Source organism: Oxyura jamaicensis, chromosome 2 (genome assembly GCF_011077185.1).
Source record: "Oxyura jamaicensis isolate SHBP4307 breed ruddy duck chromosome 2, BPBGC_Ojam_1.0, whole genome shotgun sequence".
Classification (NCBI taxonomy): Eukaryota; Metazoa; Chordata; class Aves; order Anseriformes; family Anatidae; genus Oxyura; species Oxyura jamaicensis.
In genome coordinates, this window is record NC_048894.1 from 146,714,279 (window position 1) to 146,741,347 (window position 27,069).

General features: G+C 46.9%; 1 protein-coding gene across 1 annotated transcript; it reads right to left on the reverse strand.

Annotated features, from left to right (window-relative positions):
* Window positions 1-2,090: 2,090 nt before the first annotated feature.
* FBXO32 (F-box protein 32) lies at window positions 2,091-27,069 on the reverse strand. Its single transcript, XM_035317906.1, has 9 exons — window positions 26,892-27,069; window positions 23,523-23,635; window positions 21,760-21,809; window positions 20,971-21,063; window positions 14,042-14,135; window positions 12,975-13,159; window positions 9,261-9,443; window positions 7,964-8,107; window positions 2,091-7,261 (listed from the first exon to the last, which is right to left on the reverse strand). The coding sequence occupies exons 1-9, from the start codon at window positions 27,005-27,007 to the stop codon at window positions 7,172-7,174; spliced, it is 1,068 nt and encodes a 355-aa protein (XP_035173797.1). The 5' UTR covers window positions 27,008-27,069; the 3' UTR covers window positions 2,091-7,171.

Genomic DNA, 27,069 nt, shown 5'->3' on the forward strand with positions numbered 1-27,069 from the left:
ACATTTTTAACTCAACGGTCAAAGCTCTTTTAAAATAAGTCAAAATTCATGGTGTGCCTCGAAGAGGAGGAAATCACATTTCCTGAGCTGATTGCATTTGTCCATCTATAAACGCAAAACAGAGGGCTGTTTGTTTATTTATTTTGTAGAGCTGGGAGTGGGTGTCTTTCCTGTTTAGCCGCCCATTTTCAACAGTTGCATTTTGTAATTTCAGCAACAAACAACAGAGACCGCTGTGACAAAACACAGTCGAGCTGGAAACTCTGGTGGAGGCATAAAACGCAGCCAGCATCTCTTGGTGTGAGGGGCTGGACGTGCCACCTTGGCTGCAAAATTTGTGTTTGGTTCCTCCCCTTCTCTGCTATGAGTTCAAGGCTTGTTCTGACCAGGACCAAAATGATCCAAAAAAAACATATTAAAATGACATTAGTTTGTTTATTTTCTACTAAAAAGCACAATATAGTACGCATCAAGAAATGTGAGGGGTGAGCTGATGTCCTTCCAGCTTCAGAAAGGCCTTTGAACCTATGCGAGTTATTTATAGAGCCTTTTAGAAAACAACTCTCTTCTAGTTTTGCAATTTAACAAAAGGACGGACTAGTTCAGGTTTTGTCAAAAATAAAGCAACCCTCTAAATGGTTCTCTGGAGCTCGCCCCGTATCCCTTAGAAAAAGGAGAAGCAGGAAATGATGGTTAGCAAAATTGAGGCAAGTAAGAGTCATAACCCTAAATTTTGATGTATGAGCAGTTTTCAGAATGCTTTTATCCCCTCTCTACTTCTTTATTGGGCTTTAAGACAGGTCGTGAGGGCACTCCAAGGAGCTCCCTGAGTAATTGTTTCACTAGAGCTAAGCAGGTGCCATATTATCTTTGACCAAGGCAGGGCCTCCTTCAGGCTGCTGGACCATCCATAGAATCACTGAATCATCTAGGTTGGAAGAGGCCTTCAAGATCATCAAGTCCAGCCACCAGCCTGACCTACGGAGTCCCATCCCTAAACCACATCCCTTAGTGCCATATCCAGGCATCTCAGATACCTCTAGGGTTGGGGACTCCACCAGCTCCCTGGACAGCCTGTTCCAGGGCTTGCTTCTGCTCCAGTCCTGGTGAGCTCCTGGAAGGTTGGAGGTGTTATGGTGACAGCACTAGGAAAATGGGAAAAGGCATGGGCAGACCTTTGTCACCTGAAGGGAATAGGGACAGAACTCACTGACCCACCCATTCCTAAAGAGACAAGCACCCCCCTTAAAGGATTTAGTCTACTAAAATAAGTAAAATTGAGTACTTCCATTAAGTTTAAAAAGAGCATTTGAACAGCTTTCTCACTGCCTTGCTTAAGGCTGTTATCTTGCAGACTGCCCCATGTTCCAAAGACCGGGTATGCAACCCTCTAACTACACTCCTGATACAGCATAACCACAAAAAGACACATGCAACCGCTCAAACATCCTACCTGACAGTAAAATTGAACTGAAAAACAGCATCTGTTTTTTGTTCTTGTTTTCATAGCTGGTTTCCATGAAGCCCATGAAGCAAGTCATCCCGTTTTACCAAGATAACTTATCCTGTCCCCGTCTGAGACATATTTGCCTTTCCTATTATTTCTTCCCCAATTTACTGAGACTCCCTTCAGTGGGCTCCTCGCTTGCATTCCCTCTGGCCAGGAGCCTGGGTCTGATCATTGCAGTGCTGACTAACCAGATGTAATAACTGGGACAAAAATAAAAATAAATCAAAGTCACTTGGATAACATGGCTAGAAAAACATTTCTGTAAGCCAGGAAGTGAAGCTATCAGATCAGTGCAAGCGCTGGAGATCTCTTTTGGAACAATCACTCCTGTGCTTTGGTAGAGTGCAAATTCAAGCGCACGAGCTGCAGGTAGGCACTAGTTTTACTAGAAGCGAGTGGTCCATTCACCTCATTTTGAGTTGCAGTGAAGTAACAGCTCCATCCTGGACATTCCCCATGCGCCTAGTGCTATGACAGCCCAAGTTCTGAATGTTCCTGCAGAAGAGAGTTTCTGCTTACAGTCACGAGAAGCTCAAGGCTGATAAGGTCAACAACTTGGAAGCAGTGAGACAATCAACTCTGTGGTTCACATTGTTTGAACATTTATTGCAATTCAGTGTCAAAAAATGTTTTACAAAAATACATTACTGTCTGCACAGAACAGCTGTAAAAATCAGAGTTGAACATGCAAGGGAAGAGGAAAAAGTGTGCAAATTTATATGGAAGGATTTTAACCACACAGTAATATTAAACAGAAGTCATATTATACAAGGGATGCCTTTCACTTCATATCATCTCTACTTACAACTTTAAAGAAAAACAAAAGAGAACACACTCTCTTCCATATACAAGTATTTATAGTTACTGCAGATAGTTCCTAAAGATGAGCATATTTGCCATTTCAAATTAAAATGCTCCCTTGGTAGCAGACCTGTTAGCACTCTGCACAGCTCAGAACAGCTAAAGAAATGCTAGGTCTACCCTCAGTTGCTCTCCCAGGGGGAGAAAAAGCAATGCTTGGCCAACAGAGGGGGAATCTCTCCGGTGTTCACGATATTAATACAGTAGACTACTTATGTCAAAGACAGGATTTATTCTCCCTAGGGCCAGATCCTGCAAGGCCTATTTGCTGTCAGTGCTATCACTGGAGGAAGATGGGGGATAGAAATCAGGCACTGGAAAAGCAGCTCATGCCCCAGCAGCCACATGCTGCCAGCTACACAGACACCTGGTTGTGTCTTTGGGGCCTTTAATGAGCATCATCACAAGCAACAAGCTGCAAACAGCAGCACAGGCAGCACACCAGAGTTCCCAGCCTTGTAACTGGCAGTCTTCATCAACCTGGCAGACATCAGCTCCGCTGGGTCTCTGCTTCTGCTAACAGGCCAGCTAGGAAGAGTGGCATTTTAATTTAAAGCTATTTCTTTTTGGCAAGGTGCTGATCTGTGGGGAAGCTGTGCAACAGGTTTCTGAGAACAACCCCAGAGGACAGCGCTGGTTTGTTGTACTGAACAGCACGCAAGTGTGAAAGAGCACATCTCATTTACTAGCTACTTAACAGAACCTGAAATGTTCCTGCTCTAAATCAAATTTCAGCTACTAAAGGCCAAGGAGTTTTCCAGGCAGGAAAAGCTGGTGTAGTACCTGTGTATGTTCTAGGAGGAGAGGGCTCTGCGAGAGCAATCGAAGTCACACAAACGGGAACACAAACAGTTCAAAACCTGGGGGGAGCAAAGAAAAATGATAGAAAAGATTCTCATATACAGAAAGTGGCAGGGTGCAATTAAACGTTACATAAAAAGCAATGTCTTCAGAGCAATAGAAGGTTTTATCACATCACTAAACAAAAGGATCTAGAAGCTTTCACAATTGGTAAAAGAAACCCAAACATAAGAGGAGGTGCACATGTTTTAGGATCAAACTTTACCATACCATAGTTAATACAAATGGCTTAAGGTACGTACAGCTGGAATGGTGCCTCTTGAAGTGGCTATCACATGAAAGTGAACTCTGAACACCGGCCTCTTATAGAAAGCTGGAGCAGAAAGATCTCTCCCTTTCTGAACCTCCTCCCCTGCATGGATCTGTTTTTCCTCTCTACAGTACCATGCTCTACACCATTGCACTGCTTAAAAACCTCTGAAGATAAAGACATTTCTTTGCATACACTGGCAGCAGAAAAAGAGAGGAAGAACCTCCTTTCATAGTATAAGAACCGATGCATTTTAATGGGAACGCAGCCACCAACTTGAGGATGAGATGCTGTTTGAAAAGAACACTATTTCCAAAACACAAGTAAAAGCCTGTTTTCCATTCACAGTAGCTTTGCCAGAGTTGTCCTAAAATAAAGGTCCTTTTTGCGAGAGAGCAGCCTTACACCATCCTGTCTGGGGGCCCGAGCTATCACGGCTGGTTTCACCCCTCTGCCATCCAGAGCCAAGCAGATGCACTTGCACTGCTGAATACTGAGCATTTTGTTTTCAAGTGGTTAGACCAAGGTATTTGGATGCAACAGCATTTTGTTTTAAATGCACAAAACAGAACTGAATCTCCCACAGCATTTCCCTGTACCAGCCACTTGAGGAACAATGACTCTCCCAAAGAGATCAGGGTCTGATTTGACAGCTGCTGGAGCAGTAAGATGGTGAGTGAGGCAGTAGCTGAATGAGGCATATTCTGCTTTTTGTTTAGCCAGTTTTGTTCTCCAGCACAGTGGTTTCTTGGTTTTCTGCTACTTGGGACACAAACAGCAACATCCCAGGACTCGGGACGAGCAACATGCAAGTGCCTGGATTAACAGATTGATTGATCTTCAGCAATTTGACCCTTCAAGATCTACCCAGTGCTAATAGAACACTAATAGAACACAGAAGTTAACTTTTACAGATAGGAGCCTCAGTTGTTTGTAAGTTGTCAGCATCACCTGTGCTCTCTGGGCAGGGGATATGGCATAAACTCTTTGCTCAAAACAAGTGAAGGGCTCATAGAAGCAATGGTGAGAGCTGAGGCGTTCCTAGACCACAGCTAAATTCTGTTTTTTCTTTCTCTTGTCATGCAGGCTGGATTTAAACACGGGCTTAAAATTCACCCAGTGCAACATTCTCATTGTTGGGGTAAGTGTCATCTGGCAAGCATTGCCTCAGACTACACAGAAACCCCCAGCAGCTCAGGCCACCTCCATCACAAGAGGTTGACTCACTGCAGACAGCAGGGGCAGAAGGACTACAAACCAAACCACTCCTGCGTCAGAGCTGGAAGCAGAAAATGGTGACGGTGAAGGTCACGCAAGTCCTCTCGCTACTAGAAAAATTAACAAGAGTCTCCTCAGACAGTGGCAATACTTCATTCACTTGCAGGTTCCTGTCCTTAGCATCTTCTTTCGACAAGGCAGGTTTCAGCCTCATCTACCCACTGACATCAGTGTGGGAGTGAAAACAGAAACCAGCCTCCCTTACTCATGAGCATCCCCCCCAAAACAAGCACAAGATGATTTTTCCAAGGTATCAGCTTTTAAATCACTTTCAGTTGACATGAACATAATCAACGGGCTTATTTTTTTTTTTTTTTAACCAGCAAACTGATGGAGAGAGCATCAACACCAAAATAGAATTCCCTGTCCCAGGTCTTCTCCTCATCTCTGGATAATGCAAACTCTTGGCCATGGCTAAGGACTGCACTGGCTCACAGAGCTCTCCAGAAAAGCAAAAACTCAGGTTTGCTGTGGGAAGGCAGGAGAACAGCAGTTCTTGTCAGCTTTTTCCTGGCTTTCCCCTTCCCAGTCTTCTTCCACTCTTCCCCACTGCTCCATCTAGAGGCAACTTTTTTCCCCTTTTTGAGTTTCTTCCAGGGCATGCAAAGTAATTTAGTTTGCAAAAACACAAATACTGTCAATTTTTTCAAAATACAAACAGCTGCAGAGAAGTGTTGAAAGTCAGTTATAAAAACATTTAAAAAATGAACAGAATATTTAACAATATTACTCAAGTAGTTCTTCCTGAATTGTCCTGAGTACTCCTCTTCCTCAATTCTCTGTACATGGTCAGGCACAACCCGCTAATTTTTACCCTCCTGAGGCATCCTGCTTCCATTGCACACAACAGAGAAAGTGCTACACAGGAAATCTACTGGCAAATGGCAAAACCTTTCCAACGCAGGTTTTCAAATGGTTACATATGAGCTGGAATCTTCTAGTTCCACCATGGTGCACCTAAGGTTCCACTTTTCACTATGAGATTGTGAGCCAAATCACGGCCACAACGATGTCAGGAGTTTGGCCACTTGCGCCATAGGACTGAACACTTTGCTCTAGGCAAGTGCTAAAAAGATCCCATAAAGAAGGTCAGCACTGGAAGCAGAAGGGACTAGACTGGGTCTTCATTTCCTTGGCACACAGAAATAACGTAAGAGGTTGTGCCATACTGGAAATCCCTCCCTTTCCACAGCCTCGAGTGCTGTTTTTAGCAAAAATGCTGGCCAATTTCTTCATGGTCTCTCACCACCCTAAACTCCGATAGTCTGAAATTATTCCTTGAAAGACTGGCAGCATTCTGATTAAAAACCGCATCGCTTCACTAGACTCAACAGCCCCAGTCTCCCTACTAATTACCAGCTCCAAGATGATTTAATTCACTTGACAGAAGTGGGAATATAGAGCAGTGTGTATAAGTTGGAAAACTAGGAAGACATGGGCTTGAACCAGATTCTAACCTCACTTGGGAATTCATCCAGTGCAGTTAACCTAGTGGAGCTGATATGAATTTACGTTGAAAGATTAAACCCAGTCCTTTGTTTCCCTATAATAGAACTTCCTCCCTTTTAAATAATCTTCATCCTCGTGACTTCTCTTCCCTTTTACTTAGTCTTTCATAAAACCAACGTATTAAAAGAGGATGGAGTAAAGTCTTAGGTATTTATACAGCGCCTATCATCTAGGCATTCAAGCACTGAGTAGAGCAAGAAAACTAACATTAAGAGGTAAGCATTAATGCAAGAAAAGATGCTTACTATCACAAACATTTCCCTTTAAATCATTGTACAAAATACAAAAGTTCACATTGTACACTGGATTTTTGTTTGAAAGGTACTCAATCTATTAGAGGTAGAAAGTGGTATGGTGCGATTCTTTTATAAGTAGGCTAGAGTTCCACGCTAAGTATTTCAGAATGTCTCATTTTTAAAAAGGAAAGTATTATTAAACTTGTCACAGGGATATTTTTCATAAATACTTTTAAAAACATCATATTTATAAATATGTATGCTAAATAAAACCAGATGGAGAAACAGTTCAACAGTCCTAGCCTCATATTGCTTTCTCTCAATTATTAGAAATGGACCAAAAAAGTTCTCAAATGGTTGCGGGGCAAATTCACTTTTAACTGCTAAAAACGAAAAATGAAGGTTTTGCCCTGTATCTTGTACTCTGATCGTAAAAAAGGGACTCTGTACAACAAGCTGCATTTATATACCAGTCCTATGGAATTCTGTATTCCTTAAGTGCTGCACATCAGTGAGCAATTTCACCTTTCATCTCCGAAATCCTCTTGTTCCTTGACTCAGGAGCTTCGCACAAACATGAGTATTTACACTATTTACAAATGGAGTGTCCAAGCTCAGTGGCATAAAGTGTCCTGTAAGAATCGCGAAAGCTGTGGTGATCCAAGTTCAGAATCTGAACAAGTTGATAAAGTCTTGCGGTGAAAGAGAGGTGGAGCATGTCTCCGGGTTGTTGGCTGTGCAAGGGTGATCAGTACCCTGGGAAAGTAGAAAACAACTCCATTTAGAGAGACTGCAGAGAGGGTGCCAGAGCACCTAAGTGCCAACTTAGTGCTGCCACTCTGCCAGACATCCTGCTTGCAAACAGAGCAGAGCCCAAAATATTTCCACTCTCGCCAAAACAGACAGCTCAGAACTGGGCTTCATGTTTTAGGGGTTACTGTGAAGTCCAGGGGAGTAAAACCAGGAAAAATCCAATTCAATCTTTCATCCTATTCTCTGAGGCACCACGGGTCAGAGGCTACCATCAACTACAGCAGTTTAAATCTAGAGATGTGCCTCGGATATCAACGCAGAGGCCAGCAGAGTTGTGTTGTGGGCTGTTTTATAGCCATCGGCTCTCATTCTAGCTAATCCTGCTGCCAAGACCTTCACCTCCACATAATGGGTGGCAGGGGTTGCTGGCAGTGCTAATGCAATGTACTGCAAGTAGCCTGACAGTACGCCCATCTCACTCCCCTCTGGCTTTGATGGCAGTAACTTATTCAATGTAGACACAACGGGAATCCCTGAAGCATAATGAAAGGGTCTTAATAGTCAAGGGAGGATTAAGATGTAGGAAAACATCCGATCATGCAAGGCAAAGGAACTGCAGCTTCTTTAGGGTGCTGCCATCAGAGGAAGAACTGGGTGCCCTGTGGCTCCTACCCCAACCGAGTCTGTCCCACCACCACCTCCTACCTTCCAGGAGAGGATGTGGCAGTGTCTGCACAGCTGCAGCGTGTCACCGTACTGCTCCTTCCGTGGGTAACACCTTACAAGCTTGAAGTACATCTTTTTCCAATCCAGCTGTCCTTTGTCAGATAAGATTAGCCGTTTACGAATCTGAAAGAAATATGATGGTAAATGCAGTAGGTAAAAAAAAAAATCATGGTTTGTTCTTTCCACCCATCTTGTTCTCCCCCTTGCTTTAAGTTTAAGTTAAGCACCATCCCTGCCAGTCACGTAACGGTTTCTGTGTAACACCAGGAAGATTCCTGCTCTGAATGTCCAGCTCTAACAGGCTTCCTGATAGCAACAGCCTCACCTGATACGATTATCAAGGGCTAGCCTCATTTCACGATTACTACTGTATGAGAGCCTGAAACCCCAGGAGCTATTTCATACTACATTAACCACTGTTTCAGGCTGGCAGGGAGGTAGAACTGCATTTAACAGTTTCTGAAGTTCAAGTCAGTAATTTGTCACATTAGCTTGTGAAACCTCCATCCTTCTTTTTGGGTTCATTTGTTGAATGTACTTTTTAACAGAAATGACTTCCCCAGAGTCACTTCCAAAGTCAGATCCTCAGATCCAGAGTGAGCAAACAAAGCAAGTCAGCAGGGAGATCTGGCACACGTTTCCTGAAGTGCGGAGATCTGATACAGACACCCCACACATAAACATCATCCATAAACAGAGAGGTGTTTGTTTCTTTCCATTAGTTTTTAATTTTAGAAGACCCTAGATGATTACCAGCCTGCAAAAGGCCAAAGATCTTTACACAGGTACAGCTTGGGTAGCAGCAGGGCTGGTTTCCACATACTGTCCTGTCACTCATAAAACAGCTCAGAGGGGATTTCTTGCTCTAAAGGGCAGGAAAGTACAACGCATTGCTCATGGACCACATCCACAGATTCTCCAAGAGGGCGTCAGTCCTTAGGACACTGCAGTTAATACTGGAGCTCGGCCGCACGTTTTCCCTGCACACGTGGGGCGAGCAACCATGACTTGCAGTTGTTACCACCTGGATTAGGGCTGAAGAAGTTCACCCTGTGACTAATTCCTTAGACTCCTATTTCAGGAATCATTGCTGTGGCATGCAGAACCCTCCTCATAAATCATCTTTACAGCCATTCTCATACCAGCCTGCGTTATCAGCTTGCAGCACAGCCCACAGATCCAAAAGACAGTCAAGTAAGAGTGTCCTACCCATACAGATTAACTCGCTAGCAGGTTACAACAGGCAACTGATAGCGATTTGCATCTCTCCTCGTACCTGTCTGTCTGTGAAGTGGTACTGGCAGAGCTTCTTCCACAGCAGCCGGTCTTCACTGAGCACTTGCAGGTCGGGAGCCACTTGACCGAGGCTAACCAGGTCTCTCCCATCGCTCAGTCGCTGCATGATGTTTAATTGTAAACAGAGTGGCAGGTCTGTCAAAGTGGTTCCTTTGAAGGCCGGCTGGAAAAGTAAAAGACAAAATTGAGCTCAGAGGAAGCTGGAAACCCAAGTACTTCTAACTTGCCGCAGAGTTACTACTTTTTAAGTATTACACTTCACGCACAAAATAAGCAGTAGTTCCTTCTGAACATTTGACCTTCCTCTGAAAAGGATTTGAGATTTCTTCAATGAAGGGTCTGTGCATGAGGGATACTGGCATTGCTTCCCAACTTTAGCCCTCTGTTACCCACGCTGCTGGGAAACTCGTGCTCTTCCAACACATGTTTCAGCTTGCGCCATCACAAGATCCCACTGCAACCACAGCGGTGGCCGACAAATACCCGCAGCAGGATTTTCCCTGCACGGATTCCCAAGGCAGGGCTGGCAGGGCTAACCCTTCCTCTGAACGCTTGAAGAACCTGCCCCTTTCCCACCAGCTGCAGCCACAGCTTTGTAGGCTGTTCAGCCACATCAAAGCGCACTCTGCAGAGCCAAAAGCCACCTTCTCTCCCATTCAATTCACCTTTTCTTGGTCTACGCATGGTTCAGGATTATTTTACAAGTCTGCACAGCAGCACAGCTCCAGGACAAACCAATCACGATGGACTAGCAGATCCTGCACCCGGGGAGGATCCAAAGTACCCACGGGAGCAAAGCATCAGCAAGGACCACAACCTGGGCTCTGGCTGCTCCAAAATCAGCCCCAGCCTTATTAAGGCAAACAGCAGCTTTGCAGATTGGGCCCCAATGAAGAAACAATGTTCAACAGATGTGCCAAGTTTATCGTTTACCCTGCACAGAGATGCTGCTATTTTTAAGTTGCAGAGTCACACCGCCCGCCTTGCCATTGGCAGGGCTGTTAACCGTTTCAAACAAGAAGCACGTGGGCCATCAGCAGCAGGGGAACGCCGCGTGAGGCTGCTTTCAATCATCCGGCCCCATCTCCAGCCATGTGAAACTGCAGGGGCACGAGGAGTACAACAGCACATAAACAGTTCCCACCTTCCCCAGGGACCAGCCTGCACTACTGGTGGTCCATACCGCCTGGCTGGTCCCCCAGCACTGCCCGTACCTGCAAGAATCCCTCTGCTGAAGCCAGGCATCATTTTTGGCCAGCTCTACCAGCAAGGCAGAAGCCAGTTTCAACCCCTGCAGAAGAGTCGAACCATCTTGGCCACCTCCAGAGGGTATTTGTTCTGAAGCCAACCTCAAACAGTTGTTCCCCTGTTCCCATCTCCCAGCCCCAAGCAGCCTCCCCCTCTCTACCTTTTAGCTATTCCCACCTCCCCTCTATTCCTGTAACACCAGCTGGCTCTTGAGACAAGAAGAGCTCTGCAGGGCTGTGTGCTGAGGGTTAAGCTGCGAGCACGCTGCCTGGCTACACGCAGATGTTTGCTTGGTGCAATCCACTTGTGTACTTGGAAATGGAAGAGGAGGCAGAGAGCAGCACTCCATCATTCCTGATGCCTGTGAGTCTTCCGTTGGCTATGCAGCACTGTGTCCCCACCCGTCAGTGCAAGCTGAGGTGGTTTTTTAGGGGTAGGAGGAACACACCGCAGCCTTGGATCACCTCCCATTGATCTCCCCTGCCACACTGGCTTCTGCACTCTCCTGCAGACATCCCACACAAGCTCCCCAAGGGCAGAACAGGCAGGACTGTGCTCAGAGGCTCTTGGCTCAGCAAGGGAGGAAAAAAAAAACAAAAATCAAGCAAGCAGACACTAATGTCTTATTTCTGAGGAAGCCAGTGTGACTAAAACAACTCCATACAGGTTTTCTGAGCCTGAGCCAAAGACTTATCTGCTACTTCTTTTCCCTCAGTACTCCTTTCCAGGACTTTTCAAACATTACTTTCTTTGGAGAAAGAACACAGATTAGATCAGAGCAGATCATTACATTGTCACTTTCTGGACAGTTGTTTTTTGTGCCCCCCTTTTTTTTAAAATGCAGCTCTAGCACATACTCAGTGTTTTGCAAGTTTTTTTTTTTTTTTTTTAAGTCTGTCTTGGCTGTTGTGAAGCTTTTTACCCCCTCCAGAAATACCAGAAGCACTCAGCACTGTAAGCATCTGGCTGCACAGAACTGGGCTTGTTCTGCCTTCCTCTCAGCTCAGGTTTTGGTCTAGTTTGACCTGAAGCCATCTTCAGAGGTGTGAATTATTTTTTTTGCAAGCTCCGCATGTATGTTTATTATATTTTAGCAAAGTGTCTGCAAACCTACACTAAGTGTGCATAAAAGGCAGTCCCCTTCACAAGCACATTATGATGCAATTTTATCTGGGCAGGCAGAGCTTTGAAATGCTTACGGGAGTTCTGAGGGTCGATAAAGATGAAGGGAAAGAAAAAATACTGTATTACTGAGTTGAGCAGGAGGTCCTAACCTGGTGTGTCGGGGAAACAGATGCCTGAGTGGAGCTGATCCCAGCAGTGACCAGGCACTGAGCAGTTTCCTAGAGCTGAGCACCAGCAGGGACAGGCACATCTGACAGCAGGGCAGGGCAGAGACCACCACCACATAAGGCAATGTGGATTTTACGGTTCCTCAAACTCCCTGGGACCTCCCAGCGTTTATCTTCTCCCAAATCCTTCTTCCTGTATTGCTCTTTACAACTGAAGGATTGGGAACTGTTTCTTGATGTTCCCAGAAAACACAGCCATGAAGAATGATGAAAGCAGAACCTCTGCTCAACCCTTGTTAAGTGCCCTTCTGGTTGACCCACTAAGGAAAAAGGTACTTTTAAAGTTCCCTCCGGCCATGCTTTGGTATGCCCAAGTGGGAATTTCACAGCTCGGTTCACTGTGGAAGACTCTTACAAAAGGCACACTGGTGGCAAGGTCAGCACAGGCTTCAGCACTTCTGGGGAGTGAGCACCCATTCAAGGTGAATGGGAGAAAGTTCCCATTCAATTCACATGCAAAGCCTGGTTAGGAATTTATCAGCTCATTAGCCTCTCCCAGCTCCACAGATGCTGCTGGAGGACCAGATGTTGTGAAAGCAGGACTTGTCTGGCTGGAACAGCCAGCTCCAGACTACTGGAAGAATGACTGGTGTTTTCAGCCAGGAAGCATGAAGTTATGCAGCTATTTGGAAATTTGCATTTAATTTACAGATTAAACAAATCTAAAAACCTCAAATATCTGATAAACAAAGTTTTGAGGGCAATTTCTCAGATTTAGAAAAATTGAGTTGACTTTTCATACTGAGGCCTCACCTCTAAAGACTCTCAGGAGGAGGAGATAGCTTCCTGCCCAGCTCTGTTCACACAGAGCAGACCAGAAAGGAGTCACACCACCAGTCACGGTGAACATGACCCACCAGTGTGCACGCTGAACTGGCTGGGGACATGTAATGGCTGCTATTGCTTTATTTTGAATTAAGGGACTCAAGTGATTCAAGGAATGCAGCCAGTTATTTTGGCAACATCAGGTCCTTCTCCAGCACTCTGCCTGCATCGGGAGTACAGTGAGATAGAGTCACCCAGATGAAAGCTGCTACATGAGAAGGTTTCATGAAGGAGCCACATTATTTTTAGCCGTCGGGATTCGTGCTTACCCTGGTGATCTGAATGTTGTTCAGTTGCTGTTGCCAGTGGAGAATCGTCTCCATCCTGTGCACCCACATGTTGATGTTTCCAACCAGGACAGACTTGCCGACCCGTTGAACCAAAGTGCAGAGGGACGTGTAGAGGGTCTGCAGCAATTCCCGTATTAGCCTGATGTTCTGCTGGTCTTCAAGGACTTTGGAGGAACAGGAAAGGTTAAAAATGGAAACTGCCCAAATGCTTTTCTGAATCTACATGATTTTCAGGGAAGAAAAAATTTACCTGCTCTAATCTCACAGGCCGAGAGAGCCAGCCTGTGCTTTTCTTTTGACAGAAAAGCACTTAAGCACAAGCCAAGCACAGCAGGTTAGAGAGCAGATGGAGATCTTCCCAGGATAATCAGATGAGGTACCCATCCTTTCTACAGCACTTCCCATTTCCATAGCTGGGAAACCAGCCAGCTTCCCCCTCCATTATGTGTAAAAGGTTATGTGTGTGCCTCTCCCCGACCACCCCTGCTGATGGGCAGTGAGATGCTCAGCATCTCCAGCCTCATCGTGCATGCACACCCCAGCAGGGTGCTCTCCATTCCCAGCGTTCAGTCAGAGCTAAAGCACCAGGAAGGGAAGCAGCACCTCTCAGCTGCAATCCAGCCCCACCAGGAGCCCTGGGAGGGGAAGACAGCCCTCGAGCTTTACTTTCCCCTGGAGGAGAGGGAACACTTGATATTGCAAACTGGAGACAGAGCAGCAGAGACTGCCGATGTGTCAGGCTGGGGGGCAGGAGCAGCTGCCTCTTCTGCAGTCAGAAATAGGACTCAGAAGGAGTGGTAGCGAGGGAAGTGGGAGAAGGAGGAATTGCCTCCCAGATACCTACCAAAATATGGAGATTTCTTCCCACTCCCCCCACTCTAGATAGTCCTTCAGTGACAAAAAGGAAAGTGGAACTGAGCTACAAAAATAAACAGGGGTGCCCCTCTTTGCCCATCTTACACTGGGTATTCCTGAGGACGTCATTCACGCTGAGTACACCAGATTAATTCCAACTCCTCCTCCCCCGCTTTGTTTCCATTTCTTACCTTTCTGCACCACTTTCTCCAAAATGTTCATGTAGTTTTTCTGGGCAATGCCACTCAGTGACGTCAGCTGAGACTTCGCTATCAGCTCCAGCAGCTGTGGATAAAAATAGAAGTGGCAAGCCTTAGAGAGCAGAGATACCTTTCTAATCTTAACTCCCATCACATGACACAGCAAAACAGCCCGGGCACTTGTTTGCTGCATGAAAATAAAAGGTAGATGGAGCAACAGCAAACTAATGCACGAGGGGGAAAAAAAGAGCAGAGGAGAAGTAATTAAATCCACATAGAAAGGGGTGGGGAAAAAAAAGGCATTCTAATGATACTTGGGAGAAAAACTTGGTTTCATGGCTCAGAGATGCAGGGAAACCACAGAGCAGCGCTCAGACTGACAGCATCTATTCACACCGAGGAACAATGAACGGTAGACGTCACCGTCCTTCGCCGGGGCATAAACAAGCAGTGTCATGAGGGAACACAAGCGAGCACTGGTTTGGATGGGGATGTTATTGATGGGGCAGTAATGAGAATCAGACCCTGCAATTTACGTCAAACGCCTTGGTTGTATGGGCTTTGTCAGAGCGCTGTCACCACAATGGAAAGGTTAAGGCCTGCATTAAAACCAAGCCGTTCCCCCACCTCTAACAACCCCCTATTCCCTCAACATTTCTTCCCCTCTGTGCCATTCTTGCAGCTGTAACAATCCCAAGCTATCCACCTTTCCCTGTTCGTCCTGTTTACTGCCCGTCAAACCATGGAAATCTCACTTTTACTTTCGATTGCGATTTGCTTCCTGTCACCGATCGCCTGACTCGTGTACTGCTGAATGCTGGATTTGGGCTGCAGTTGCTAAAGGCAGCGTTTCCCCTGGGACAGATGCCCTCTCCTCCCCGGGCTCTCTACTGGTGCAAGAAGAGTCGTGGAAGTTTCCTACAGGTCATGTTCTGCAGAACATGTGGCTTGTGATCTTCCAAGCCTTCCTCCCTTCCCCCAGCATTATATAAATACAGGCTGTCCACATGTCATCCCATTTGTTTTGGATGTACATAGCCTTCCGTTTTAATTTAGAAGGGAAAGGAAAAACCTTTTATGCTACAAATCAATCAACACATTACCACATGACTAGCTTATTAATCCTTTATCATCTGGAGCTACGGTATCCATTGCTGGCACCACAGAGAGTACAGAGAAGGTGCAACTACTTGTGTCAAGTAACAAAGATGTTTTTTGATAAGACTTGATAAGTCAGGAGCTGAACTGTTCGCCCCGTTTGAAGAATGACAGGAATGCATCCATAAAGTTACCGGCAGCCTGCCATGAAGCAGAGAGCTTGGGGAGAGGAATTATTGCAGTCGTTTGCCCATTCTGCTCATCTCAGGCACAAGCATGTGACTGTCAGTTAGAAGCTTGCTGAGAGTGAAGTTGCCTTCTTCAGTTTAACTTCCAGGCCAACACCATCACCAGACAGCTCTGAGTTTACATTCTATGAATATCTTACACCTCGCGTGATTGAAAGAAAGTAAGGAAAAAGGCTTGCACCAACTTCTGTGAAGGGCAGGCTGCCTAATTTCTTGCCTCATGTGGAGAAACAAGATACAGGAGAGCTGGATAGCGTTTGGTGCACTTAACAAGATGTCCCACTGATGCCTCTCAGCAAAATGAAGACCCCAGATGCTCTTCAAAACAAGGCAGTCTGCAAGATGCTTGCGAAGCCTTACATCTTTTCCTAATTTCTTGAAATACTGGAGGAAGTAGAAGAAACAGCATCCCGAAGTAACCTGCGATGCTCTGCTTACATTAACCTATTTAGCCTCCAGACCTTTGATTATAGTGACCAACTTGCCAGACTCCATCTGTACATTAGGCACACACGCACGCAGATCAGCTCTTGTGCACAAACAACTGCTGCCTCCAGATTGCACTGCTCAGGAACTGGCACAGGGACAGCTTCCTCCAGGCTGGGTGTTAGCAATGTTGTGCCCATCGCTGAAAACACTAAAATATACCCAGTGATAAGTATCACGTAATGCAGCACTGTAAGAGCTAGGAAAGTCAGAACCATTCTTTATGAGGATGGAAGATAAAAATCTCTGTTCCTTGAAGAACACTAAATTGGTACAAAATTAAGCTAGAAAAACAGACTCAAATTTGCCTTGCCTGGGTTTATCAAGGTTCAATTTATGTTCAGTGAACCAGCTCTGATGTCACGTGTCACCTCCCTTCCCCTGCAGCAATAAACACAGGATGAAATTCCATATGAAAACTATGTTGTGAATAGTTCTAGGACTACTCCACTCCCTAGTGACTGCTGGCTAGCCCTCCAAACCAAAAGGCATTTTTATTCCTCTGTCCTCATATAATAGATGTATAACAGGTAAGGGATATGGTTCAGACAGGCTCTGACCCATCCATGCCCCACACACCCCAGTAAATAGAGGGTCTTTTAGCACTGGCACAGCCCCAGAGTACAGCCTCATTTAATGGACTTCCAAATTTGGGTCTATGGCATGATACAAATCAATGTTGTCACTTGCATAATACAGACTGAAAGCAGACTGATGGGTTCAGATTAATGCTGAGTAGGGTAAAAACAGCAGAGAGCTGCAAGCATGTTTTGATGCTGTTGCATTAAGTCCAGCCCACACTCAGCTGAGAGGGACAGATGGTGGGGAGAGCACAAAGGGAAAGGTTAAGAGCAATTTTAAAAGGCCTGCTTTTCAAAAACACTGAGTAATTGCATTCCAGCTGATTTTAATTGGAGCTGGGAGTCTGTAACCCCTCCTGTAAAGAGGGCATTAGATCCCAATTCACTCTTTCAGATCCTCAGAAGTTGAAAAAGATGGGCTGTCAGCCTCTGCAGGAAACCCTTCCTGTCACCTTGCCACTATTTTGGGGGTCTGCAACAGCCAAGGAGGAAAGGCAAGAGATGCAGCAGGTTATTCCAGAGCATCTGCAGAGCTGGCAGGAGACAGCAGCTTCCACAGCATGGCAAGAGCCCGCTCTCCTCCCCATACCAAGAGGATGGGGTTCCAGCTGAAACCCCACCAAGAGTCAGTGCAGTGAGCCACATAGCACAAAGAGCACAACAGGCCTTCCTCCCCACAGGAAGGGGAGAAAAAAAGGAAACAAGTGACACACAGTAGGGAACACAGGCCCCAAAACTGTGTTGTTCTGTATTCATCAGAGTGCACATCGCTTAACAGGGACCCCACAAACAGCTAGTAACTTCTGCCATACTCCTGGTGTAGGCAATCCAGCCCCAAATGGCCCACAGAGCCAGAAAGGCCTGTGCTGCACTGAGGGTGTAACTTTGCCTCAAACCCAGCAATGCTTAGCAATAGTTAAAAATCACAAGCCTCAACCTGCTAGAGTATAAATCCACACTGGAATATCCCAAACACCTGTCATAGGTGAGGAGTACTCCATGTTGTGGGATCCCCCCAGCTACTCAGGGCTGGGGCTCCTCACACCTGAGCTGCTTAGAGAAACTTACTGCAATGAAAGTTTCCTCCTGTCACACCTTGTTCTCACAGCCCTTCACTTTTTTTGGCTGAAATGTCACACTGGCTGTAAGCTGGGAGGTAGAACAACAGCAGGGCGAACTGTAATGATTTGCAGTGCAGGTGCTGACAGATCTCCATGAGGCAGCATTGAGCTGATTCTTTCAGCACAGCATAAATCCAGGACTCCTGGAGCTAAGGGCTATAAAAACTTAAGAAGAAACAAATTTAAGAGACTACTTTAGCAGGCTGCATGCTGTCTAGATCATGTTATTCCAAGAGCTGTGCCCATGCAGCTCAACCTGACCTAAGCTTTTATGATCAGAAACAGCACCTTCCCTTGAGACATTACTACACAACCGTCATATGACAAATCTTTCTGAAGGAAGCAGCCTGCAAAGCCTCACTGTCATCTGAACAGAGTGTTCCCAGAGGAGAACCAACAACTTCTGGTCTGCAGGCACTCCTCTCTGCTTATATTGCGTACACTCACAGGAACACTTCAAGTCTGTTAATTCTGCAAGAGCAGAGAAGTCAGGACTGCTTCAATATGAAAAAGCTTGGATCTTCCGGATCAACCAACCACCTTCCTTATGAGCATTAAAGAGAGAACATTTTCCTGTAATGTGTATGTAGATGCTTTAGTTCAAACAGTCAAGCAAGGACCAGGTCATGGTAGTAATACCTGTACTTGTACTTCCAGCACTGTCAAAACAAGACTGATGTTGGAAGACTTCCCCTTCAGTTACATGAACTCACCAGCTGCAGCTGATGGTACCTGACCATGAAAAAAGTTTGACAAGCTTTCCAGTGCTCACACTTCCACTCCACCTGGAAGAACCCATTTTGTAACAAATCAGTGCCCTGTTAGGAACTAAGAACTTAATGTGGGAATATCTTAGATTTCTGTAAAACAACAAAATCAGTACTGAAAACACTACAGCACTTATGTTCTGATACATTCACAGGGAAAGGCTTTGAGAAAGGCAAGAGGAAGCTGATGGTCAGCCTGAAAGCTGATTTTGTTAACAGCAGTAACGTGTCTTATTTCCCTACTGATAAAGTTTGGGTATGGCCAGCAGAGTCCCAGGTCTATAAGTGTTTCTCTCCCTTCTTTCCCTGTGGGCATTCTCATCCTCATTCCAATTCAGCTTCCCTCCTTGGAAAGCATTTGCTTGATGCAGTAAATACTGTGACATTAATCAGATCCTCTGAGCAACGGGTGGAACCAGAGAGAACAAGGAGAGGGAGGGAAGGGAAAAAAACTCTGCCTGCCAATATTCAAGGCATTTTCCATGTGACAGATTGCTCATCTGTGTGCTCTAGGAGGCCTGCAATTTGCAAAGACCCATAAACAAGATCCACATCTAGGCAGAGCTTTTCATGAGTGAATCTGGCACATCAGGCATTTTATGAGCTACTAATCACCAGGGACTTGGCCGATACAACCCCTTCATTTAAGGAATCAGTTTTATATTTGATCCATGGTACCAGGTTTAATATCTTTTTTTTTTTTTATCTGCCAAACCACAAGTCAGCCTCAATTAGGAAGCTTCATACTTCTCTGTAATGCTGTATCCTTAGAACTACTTAGCCTTAAAAACTCAATTTGTAGAAACAAGGATACATATTGACTTCCATACAGAACACAGCTATTTGGGACACACGGCAGGTTTGGTATGCTTTTATGAAGAAGTCCTCATAGGAAAAATGGAGAAAAGTCAGCCTGAGCATCCCACCAGGCTGTACCAACTACACTGAAATCCGAGTTTGCTCTTCAAGAAATTTCATGGGCCTCCTGCCCAGTCACTGCAGCCCTGTGTGAGATAACTGTCACATTGTGTGAGCAGCAGGAGCCCATCACATGGCAGAGCCTGACCTAAGGCTGGACTTAGCACAAGTCTCCAGAGTTTTTCATGGTCATAAGGTAAAAAATCCACCAAGGTGATCCTTGGAGCACCAAATACATGTTTTATTTTTCTTTCTTTACATTTAAAAGGTTATTGCCTTGGCACAAACTAACTGCCCTGAGGATGACATGGTGGTGTATATATCCAGTACCAGAAAACAGTGAGCATCTGTCCTGGCAACCACCTTCTCTGTGCAAGCAGGAAAACAAGCTGTCCCAGGACTCACAGAGCTGGGGAAGCCTGAATTTCAATGGACTCATGTCCTGCTTTTCCTCTGGCATCATCCCCACTCCTCACCACCACCGTGGCACTTCACCCAAGGAATTACCATTTTCCTTCCTGCACTGTGGGTAGGTAATCACCCCCCAGTGCCCGTACCCTTCCCAGGATGACAGGGTTTTCACAAGCTCCTGGTCCCCTACCCAGAAGGTGAACTAAGGTGAACCTGCTCAGATCATTTCTTCCTGACTTTACAGGACACTTGACTCAAAGGGAAAGCAACACTGCTGCTTGCTTCAGAACCTAAAACCTAAACAGCTGGTGCCTCAACAGTGATTAACAGCTGACGAAATGTGAAAAGGAGCTGTTTATAAACAGCCTCAAGCTAATAACAGGGTTTTTTAAAGCTTATTAAATTCCAAGACTTGATAAGCATTCTGAAATGTGAGATCAATTTGCAGATCACATATGCATAAACATACAACCATCTGCAGCCCTTAGGATAGGGGATACCCCAGAACACCACCATTTCTTGGTAAGCCAGAGGGAAATGAGAAGCCCTGATTTGTTACGGTAAGTCAGATTATGAGGAACCTAGACGGAAACCTGGGGTTGACAACTCCCACCAACTGAAAGCATCAGGGCTAACAGAATGCTTCACCCACTGAAACTGTTGCTGCTCATACAGGATTAAGAGCAACCATGATCCTCAAGTCCTTCATTTCAACTTCTGAGGTTCAGCCCATCTTCTCATTCCCAAAACACTCAGCTCCCCAGGTCTCTCCTTCAACACTTCACAGGATGCCACCCCCCATCAGCACTCATGCTGGCAGGTATCTCAGCCTCCTGTGCAAAAAGAGGTCCCCACTGTTCTGTGGCCTCTGCAGAGCCCATGCTCCTCCTGGAACTATAGGGACTGCATTTGGAAACAGGACTTAAAATACAGTAATTAGAAACAGCAACTTGCTTTTTCTTCTCCAACATGAATTTTATACGTAACTGAAATTATGTATTGCCTGCAACTATCAACTCTTCATTATATCTTAAAATATTAGGATTGCTGGAATAAGGATGGCCTACCATCTTTTACATCACTACCACATCCCTCTCTCTTCATCTCAACAGATCTGAGCGTAGGTTTGGGGGTCTATCCACACATTTTCCATCAAGTACTTGACATAGCAAAGCCCAACATCCCCACGTGCACCTCTCTTCTTTGCTGGTGCTTCCCATCACCTGATGGATGCTCAGTTCAGAACCCTCCCCACCACCACAGCAAGATAAGCCCTGGCCTTTCACTCACCCTCACAACATAGTTGAATCTCCTGGAGTCCAGGATAGCACTGGAGAAGTCAAGTCTGTTGAAGGCTTCTCCCAAGGTGCAGTAACCATGGCGCTAAGAAAAAAAAACAGTCTGGGTCATGTTTTGGCAGACAAGAATCCAGACAGCATCAGGAAGACGTGACCCAGGGGAACTCAATTTAGCAAGCTCCTGGGTACAAAGCATGGGACTCGCTCACAGCCAGAGGAGGCAGTCCCATCTCCCATGGAGCCGTACTTACTGACGTCAAGAGTGGGCACGGTTCAATGTAGGTTACGGTATTTTCCCAAAAGTGACATGGGCTCTATTCATGACCCTTAGATAGCTCAGATCCATCCCTCCAGAATTTACGAGGGAGAATGAGTCTGACATTCCTGGGGCTCAACATACAGCCCAAGTTCACAGAGGGTGGTTTCATGCAGCCACTTCCCTCCACGAGCCCAAGCGAGCCATTGTGATGAATTCCAATGATTTTCCATGTTAGGACTGTGCTGGGTGAAGGCCAAGAACAGTATTATGGCTTGGTCCGCAAATGGCTTTTTTTTAAAAAAAACTGAGGGAAGCAAACAAGTCATATTTTAAACACGCATATAGAGACTTGCACAGCAAGCCCTGGCTCCCTGATTAGGGCTTAAAATCATTACTGCAATTCCAACCACAAGCCAGATCTTCCACTTATCTCTTAAGAGCTTCTGCTGATTTGTATCAGCTCGCTATCTTTCAGTGCGGAAAAAGTACAAAAGGGAACAGACAACCTAAGGTCGCACTCACCTCTTTTGTGCTCCCCTTATGAACATAGATCCACTTTTCTTGGTGGAAATCTGTTTAAAAAACACATTTTGCTCAGTTAATCTTCTACTCTGCAGAGGGCTGGATCTCTGTTCTGCTCACACTGCTCGCTGCCCTTTTATCACAAAGGGAGTTTTTTTTGTGTTTACACTGCTGAACTTGAAACCAAAACTAGCAACTTGCTGAGCTGCTTTGTTTCCATACTCCTTCATTTGAGACGACAGCCCTGAGCCTTAAAAAGGGTTTATGTTTCAGTGACAGAGCTCAGGACTGTAAATGTTTAATCTGCCAGCTACAGATATACCATAGCACCTCCTCTTCTTTGGTACCAAACAGAAAGCGTGGCTGACAGCCAGGTTCTGTTGTTATTGATTTTATTAACTATTCATTACCTTGGATACAGGCTTGGGATTGAATATCAAAATTGAAGTTGAGCAAAAATGTCATGAGACATCAGGCATGTGGGAGAGAGCTTTTAGCAGTGAGGTCAGGCTCAGAGGAGCATGCTTATGCTTGCGGCTAACTTGCTATTTGGGACCAAAATTTTCCTATTTCTAATTGCCCCTCCCTTCCCTCAGAGATAGGAGTTGTCCCATCTGTCCCCCAAAATAGCCTCCCCGTACCCACCTCATGCTGCTCACTCAGTTTGCAGGGAAGTCCTCACTGTAACAGCAGTTACGTGGCTCAGCCCTTTTCCCTCCCAACTTCCACATGGGCTCTTGACCCTTCTTTCACACCCACTGGCAATTCAACAGCTAATATGAATAAGAAAACTCCATCCTACAAGGCTTCTTGCCTTGAAGGACATGCTGTGCTCCTGGAACCCTTTTCCACCTCAGGACACAGTGATGTACGTCTGCCTGGTACTGAGAGCCCCAGGACAAACCCAGCCTCAGCTGCAGACATGCAGATCCTGCATCAAGCCCTTTTCAAGGGGTAGGTCACAGCAGAACCCAGCCAAAAACTGTCATGGTAACATTTGTTTGTTCACACAGAGAACCGAATGCACAGAGGGGCCAGCTTTTGGCATCTGCTTCCAAAATCCTGGGGGATACACAGTGAGCTAATACTAGTGTGGGAATGGTAACTCATTTCCTCTGTGTATGTTTACATTTGGAGCCTTCGCTAACTCCAGTACCTATCTCGCAATCGGACCAACGCGGGACTTGCAGTCCCTACAGGATCCCCACGTTATCCCCCGGGGTGCCATCTGAGACCCCGGCCGCTCGCTGTGTGCGGGAAGGTCTCAAACCTCCCATTGTTTTGAGCAAGCTGAAGTCTCAGTTCATTTTTCACCCACTCCGTGCGCAGAGATACAATCAAAGCTCAAGTTCAGGCTTATAGCCTCCAGTGATGTCGATTAGAGCTCTGCATGCATAGGGAAGGAAAAATAAATTTAGCCTGTTGTGCATGAGGAAGTCTACAGGGGGAAAAAACTGGAACTGGTTCATTTGAATGTACCATAGGAAAAAATTACCCTCCTTCTGACAAATACAAATGACAAAAATTTGAACACAACAAGTACAACTCCTCAGAGCAGGGATTACTAACAGGGGCATAAATCTTCACATTAAGCTGTATCCAAGTTCTCTACTTAAGTCAAACATGGGCGCAAAGCCCTCTGAGATAGTTTGGAAGACTTCTCAAGCACCATCCAAAAAACCCATAGATCTGAAGCATTTTCCATTCTCCCCCTGCAACAACTTAGTTTAAAAAAAAAAAAAATGCCCAAGCAGACATCTTACACTGAATCTTGGCTTTGTTATTCAGCAGGTCCTTTTTCCTCTTCTTGGCAGCAACATCATAGTTGAGGCTGTTGAAGAGATTCTCTTTGTTGTGATCTTCCTTTTTACAAAAGCTGTGAATGATACAAAGCAAGGATTCTATTTATTTCTGCAGTCTGCTGAATACTATGCTTCCTGTGAGGAGAGAAAACACAGGTTTTCATTACAAATCCTGGAGCTACCTCGTTGCAGGCCATTCCAGAGGCTGCACGCAGGTTTTGCATCCAATAATGTTATTTTTAAATGAGCCTCCAGTGCCCCATCTCCGTGCTGGAGGAAACACACATAACAGAGCAGGCAGAGCACATCAGTGCTGGGGCACTGTCGGGCAGCAGTTTTTTCCTCCCTTTAACCTGTTTCTGTGCTTAAGTAACACCACTTCCTCCTACTGTAGGTAGCAGATCCCTGAGACAGATTTCTATGCCAGGACGTATTTAGACATCTGACGACACATACATGCACACAAAGTATTAACAGAGTCCCTACAAAACATTCTGCTTTCAAGCTTACAGGAAAAGCTCAGCTGAGCTTCAGACTTAACCGGTGGTTTTCCAAACCCCGCAGAGCAGTGGCTGTACAAATTAACAGCTAGGATCTCTCATCTAAGACCTCATCTTCTGTATTTGCTGGAGCTTTGCTTTATCATTAGCCAAGGGAGCTGTAACCACTTATTTTCTTTGAGGGCAATGAGAGGCTAAACGAGTGCATCGAGATCACCGCATTGTGCAGGCCTGCAGATCAGCAGATCCAAGTAGCAATGTGAAACTGAGAAGTCCTTGGGCAGCCGCAGTGCAGAGCCCGGGGGTGGGCAGGGGAAGGCAGCACTGTCCAGGAGCTCTTGGCTCTAGTTCTGGTCCCCCACCAGAGCCCCCACACACCGGGGGTGCAGGGATGCCCCACAGGTGCTGGAAAAAACAAGCAACGCAGCTGAGAGATGAAAAAGAGCCACCCCCACTGCTCCAGCAGCTTGCAAAGGATGGGAGACAGCTGCCTACAGACCCAAACCCAAAGAAGGGTCTCAGGCAGCTCACCTGTGGCAGCACTAGCCCGGGACACCCCTGGAGCTCTGGCTGCTGCTGCAACCCACTGCTGCTTGCGGTGCCGAGCTTCCTGTGCTGCAGCCGCAAGGACCCCTCCGCAGCCAGGCTGCTTCCTCCACAGCCCTCTTGTTTACACTCCTCAGCCTCAAAAGAAACACGAGCAGCACACAGCCTTGCTCACACCTGACAGCCATTCAGCACATGAAACCTGCAGGACAAGGCTCCTCACTTCTCCCCCCACTCAATCTGATCACCAGCCCAAGGCTGCAGCCGGGAGAAGGAGGTTGGTGGCTGTCAGCAGGGTCACACCACCAGGACGGACAGGGAAACAAATGCAGGTGGACAACGCTCACAGCCTGGGGAACAGGATGCTTCCACCAGCTGAACTGGGCAGTCCCCAGGGCCAGAAGCTAGACGTGAGAGCAAAACATCTCGGCTGCTCGCTTCCCCTATCCACACTGCTTCATGCTGGGGGACCAAAACCAAGCAGAACACGGCAGTCAAAAACATTTTTGAGAAGTTCAAGCTCCTGCTTTATCAAAGCTGCACAAAAATCAGGAGTGGGCCAGACTAACATGCCCAGCACAGCAGCAGAATTCAAGCCTAAGAGCACAAGAGATCTGCTTTAAATCTGACATGTCAACAGCACACCCTGGGCTGTTGACTTCCTACTGAATGACTCTGTAACCCGAAGCCTTCAAAACAGCAGCAGTGGACGGATTCCAGCATGGGAGGCAGATTATTCCCCTGTTTGTGTATTGACAGATTTCCATATTGTTCTCCAAGGAGACCTGACAGGTTCAACGGTCAGGCACCAGGACCTCACACCACCAGGACCTCAGTCCAGGACCCTCCTCACTTTTTGAGGAGGAAGATGCCTAAACCCAGGCCAAACCTCAGTATTCCCAACGCTGTAACTCCTGCCAGCCAGACATTTTTCTACCTATTTACAAAATAGATGTTTTGCATTCTAAACTTGAATTAGAGCTTGCACAAAGGAGGGAAAGAAAGAACCATCGCGTAAGCCTCCTTGCACAACAGGATCTCATCTGTGGCTCACAGCAAATCCCCCTTTGCTCCAAGCCACTGTCATGTACATTCCTGTCCCCTCGCAGCCAACAAGCCCAGACCTCACGGGGCAGAGCTGAGAACGAGACATAGCTCTGCAGGAAAAGGGTGGTTTTGACAGGGGTGATCTGGCCAGGGACCATTATGCCCGTACCGCTACCGAGGCTTCCTGCCCTCAACCACGCAGTTTTGCAGAGCTTAAACCATCCCGGGGGCTTTAGTCCTTCTGCAGGCAGATTAATCAAACCGCACATAAGGCAAGCTTTTCATAATCTGGGGGAAGATTTATGGCTTCAGACACATCATACTTCTCCAGCTCGGGAACCGGGCAGCCTAAGGAAGCGCTTGCTGCTGCAGAAGGAGGGAGGGAGGGCAGGTTACCTCCAGAGCTCCCCGGTGAAGGAAGGTAGCACGTAGCCAGGAGATTTTCAGTGGCACTGCTTCAGGGCACAACTCCCGATGCCACGGGGGGCAGTGAGCATTTTGACATTTCCTTCACTATGAGCAGGCTGAGGAATAAAAGGCTGCCGCTGCCCAGCCTGTTTCCGAATTACAGCATGCCCCAGAGCAGCATTACATGAGAGCTTTGCAGCTCTATTTCTGCAGGAGACAAGCCTCAGGTGTTGGCGCAGCCCACTGCCCCAGCCCACCACGTACAGCCTCAGGGGACCCGGAGCCGCTTTGCCCCCCCGGCCCCAGCACCGGGGGAGCCAGGCCGCGGATTCAGGCTGTATTTATCTCCCGTGCTGCAGAACGCTGCCTGGTGACTCAGGGCTGACTTACAGCATGTGACGAAGCCGGGAGCCTGCGCGGCTCCGGCAGGGTTTTAGGAGAAGGGGAAGCTCCGACAGCCCCAGGTGGGGCTCAGCACCTCTCTAAGCGGCTCCAGGATTAAACCCTGCCCTAAACACCCCCAAAATCACCCCCCCCCGACCCTCTAGCACCCTAACCGAGCCCCCCAGGCGGCCGAGGGGGGTTTTTCCCCGAAGGGCGATGGGTCGAGCCCCCGGTTCCCCACCCCATACCCACCCCCTATAACCCGCAGACCCCGGTGACCCTCCAGCAACCCCAAATCGCCGCCGCCGTCCACTTTGGGGTCCCCCCCGGTCCCCCCGGGGGCCGTAACGGCGGCGCCCCGCACTCTGCGCCCCCTCGTGGCGGTTGGGGCCGGGACCGGGACCCACACCGGGGCCGGGGCCAGGACCGCGGCCGGTGCCGGTACCTGCTGATGTCGCCGACGAAGCCGCCGCTCTTCTCGTCAAGGAAGCGCGTCCAGCCGTCGGCCGTCTTCACCCAGCTCTGCCCGGGGGAGCGCCAGTCCTGCCCCAGGAATGGCATGGCGGCGGGGATGGGATCGGGCGGGATCGGGGCGGGTGGGACCGGGTCGTGCCAGCGGGGAG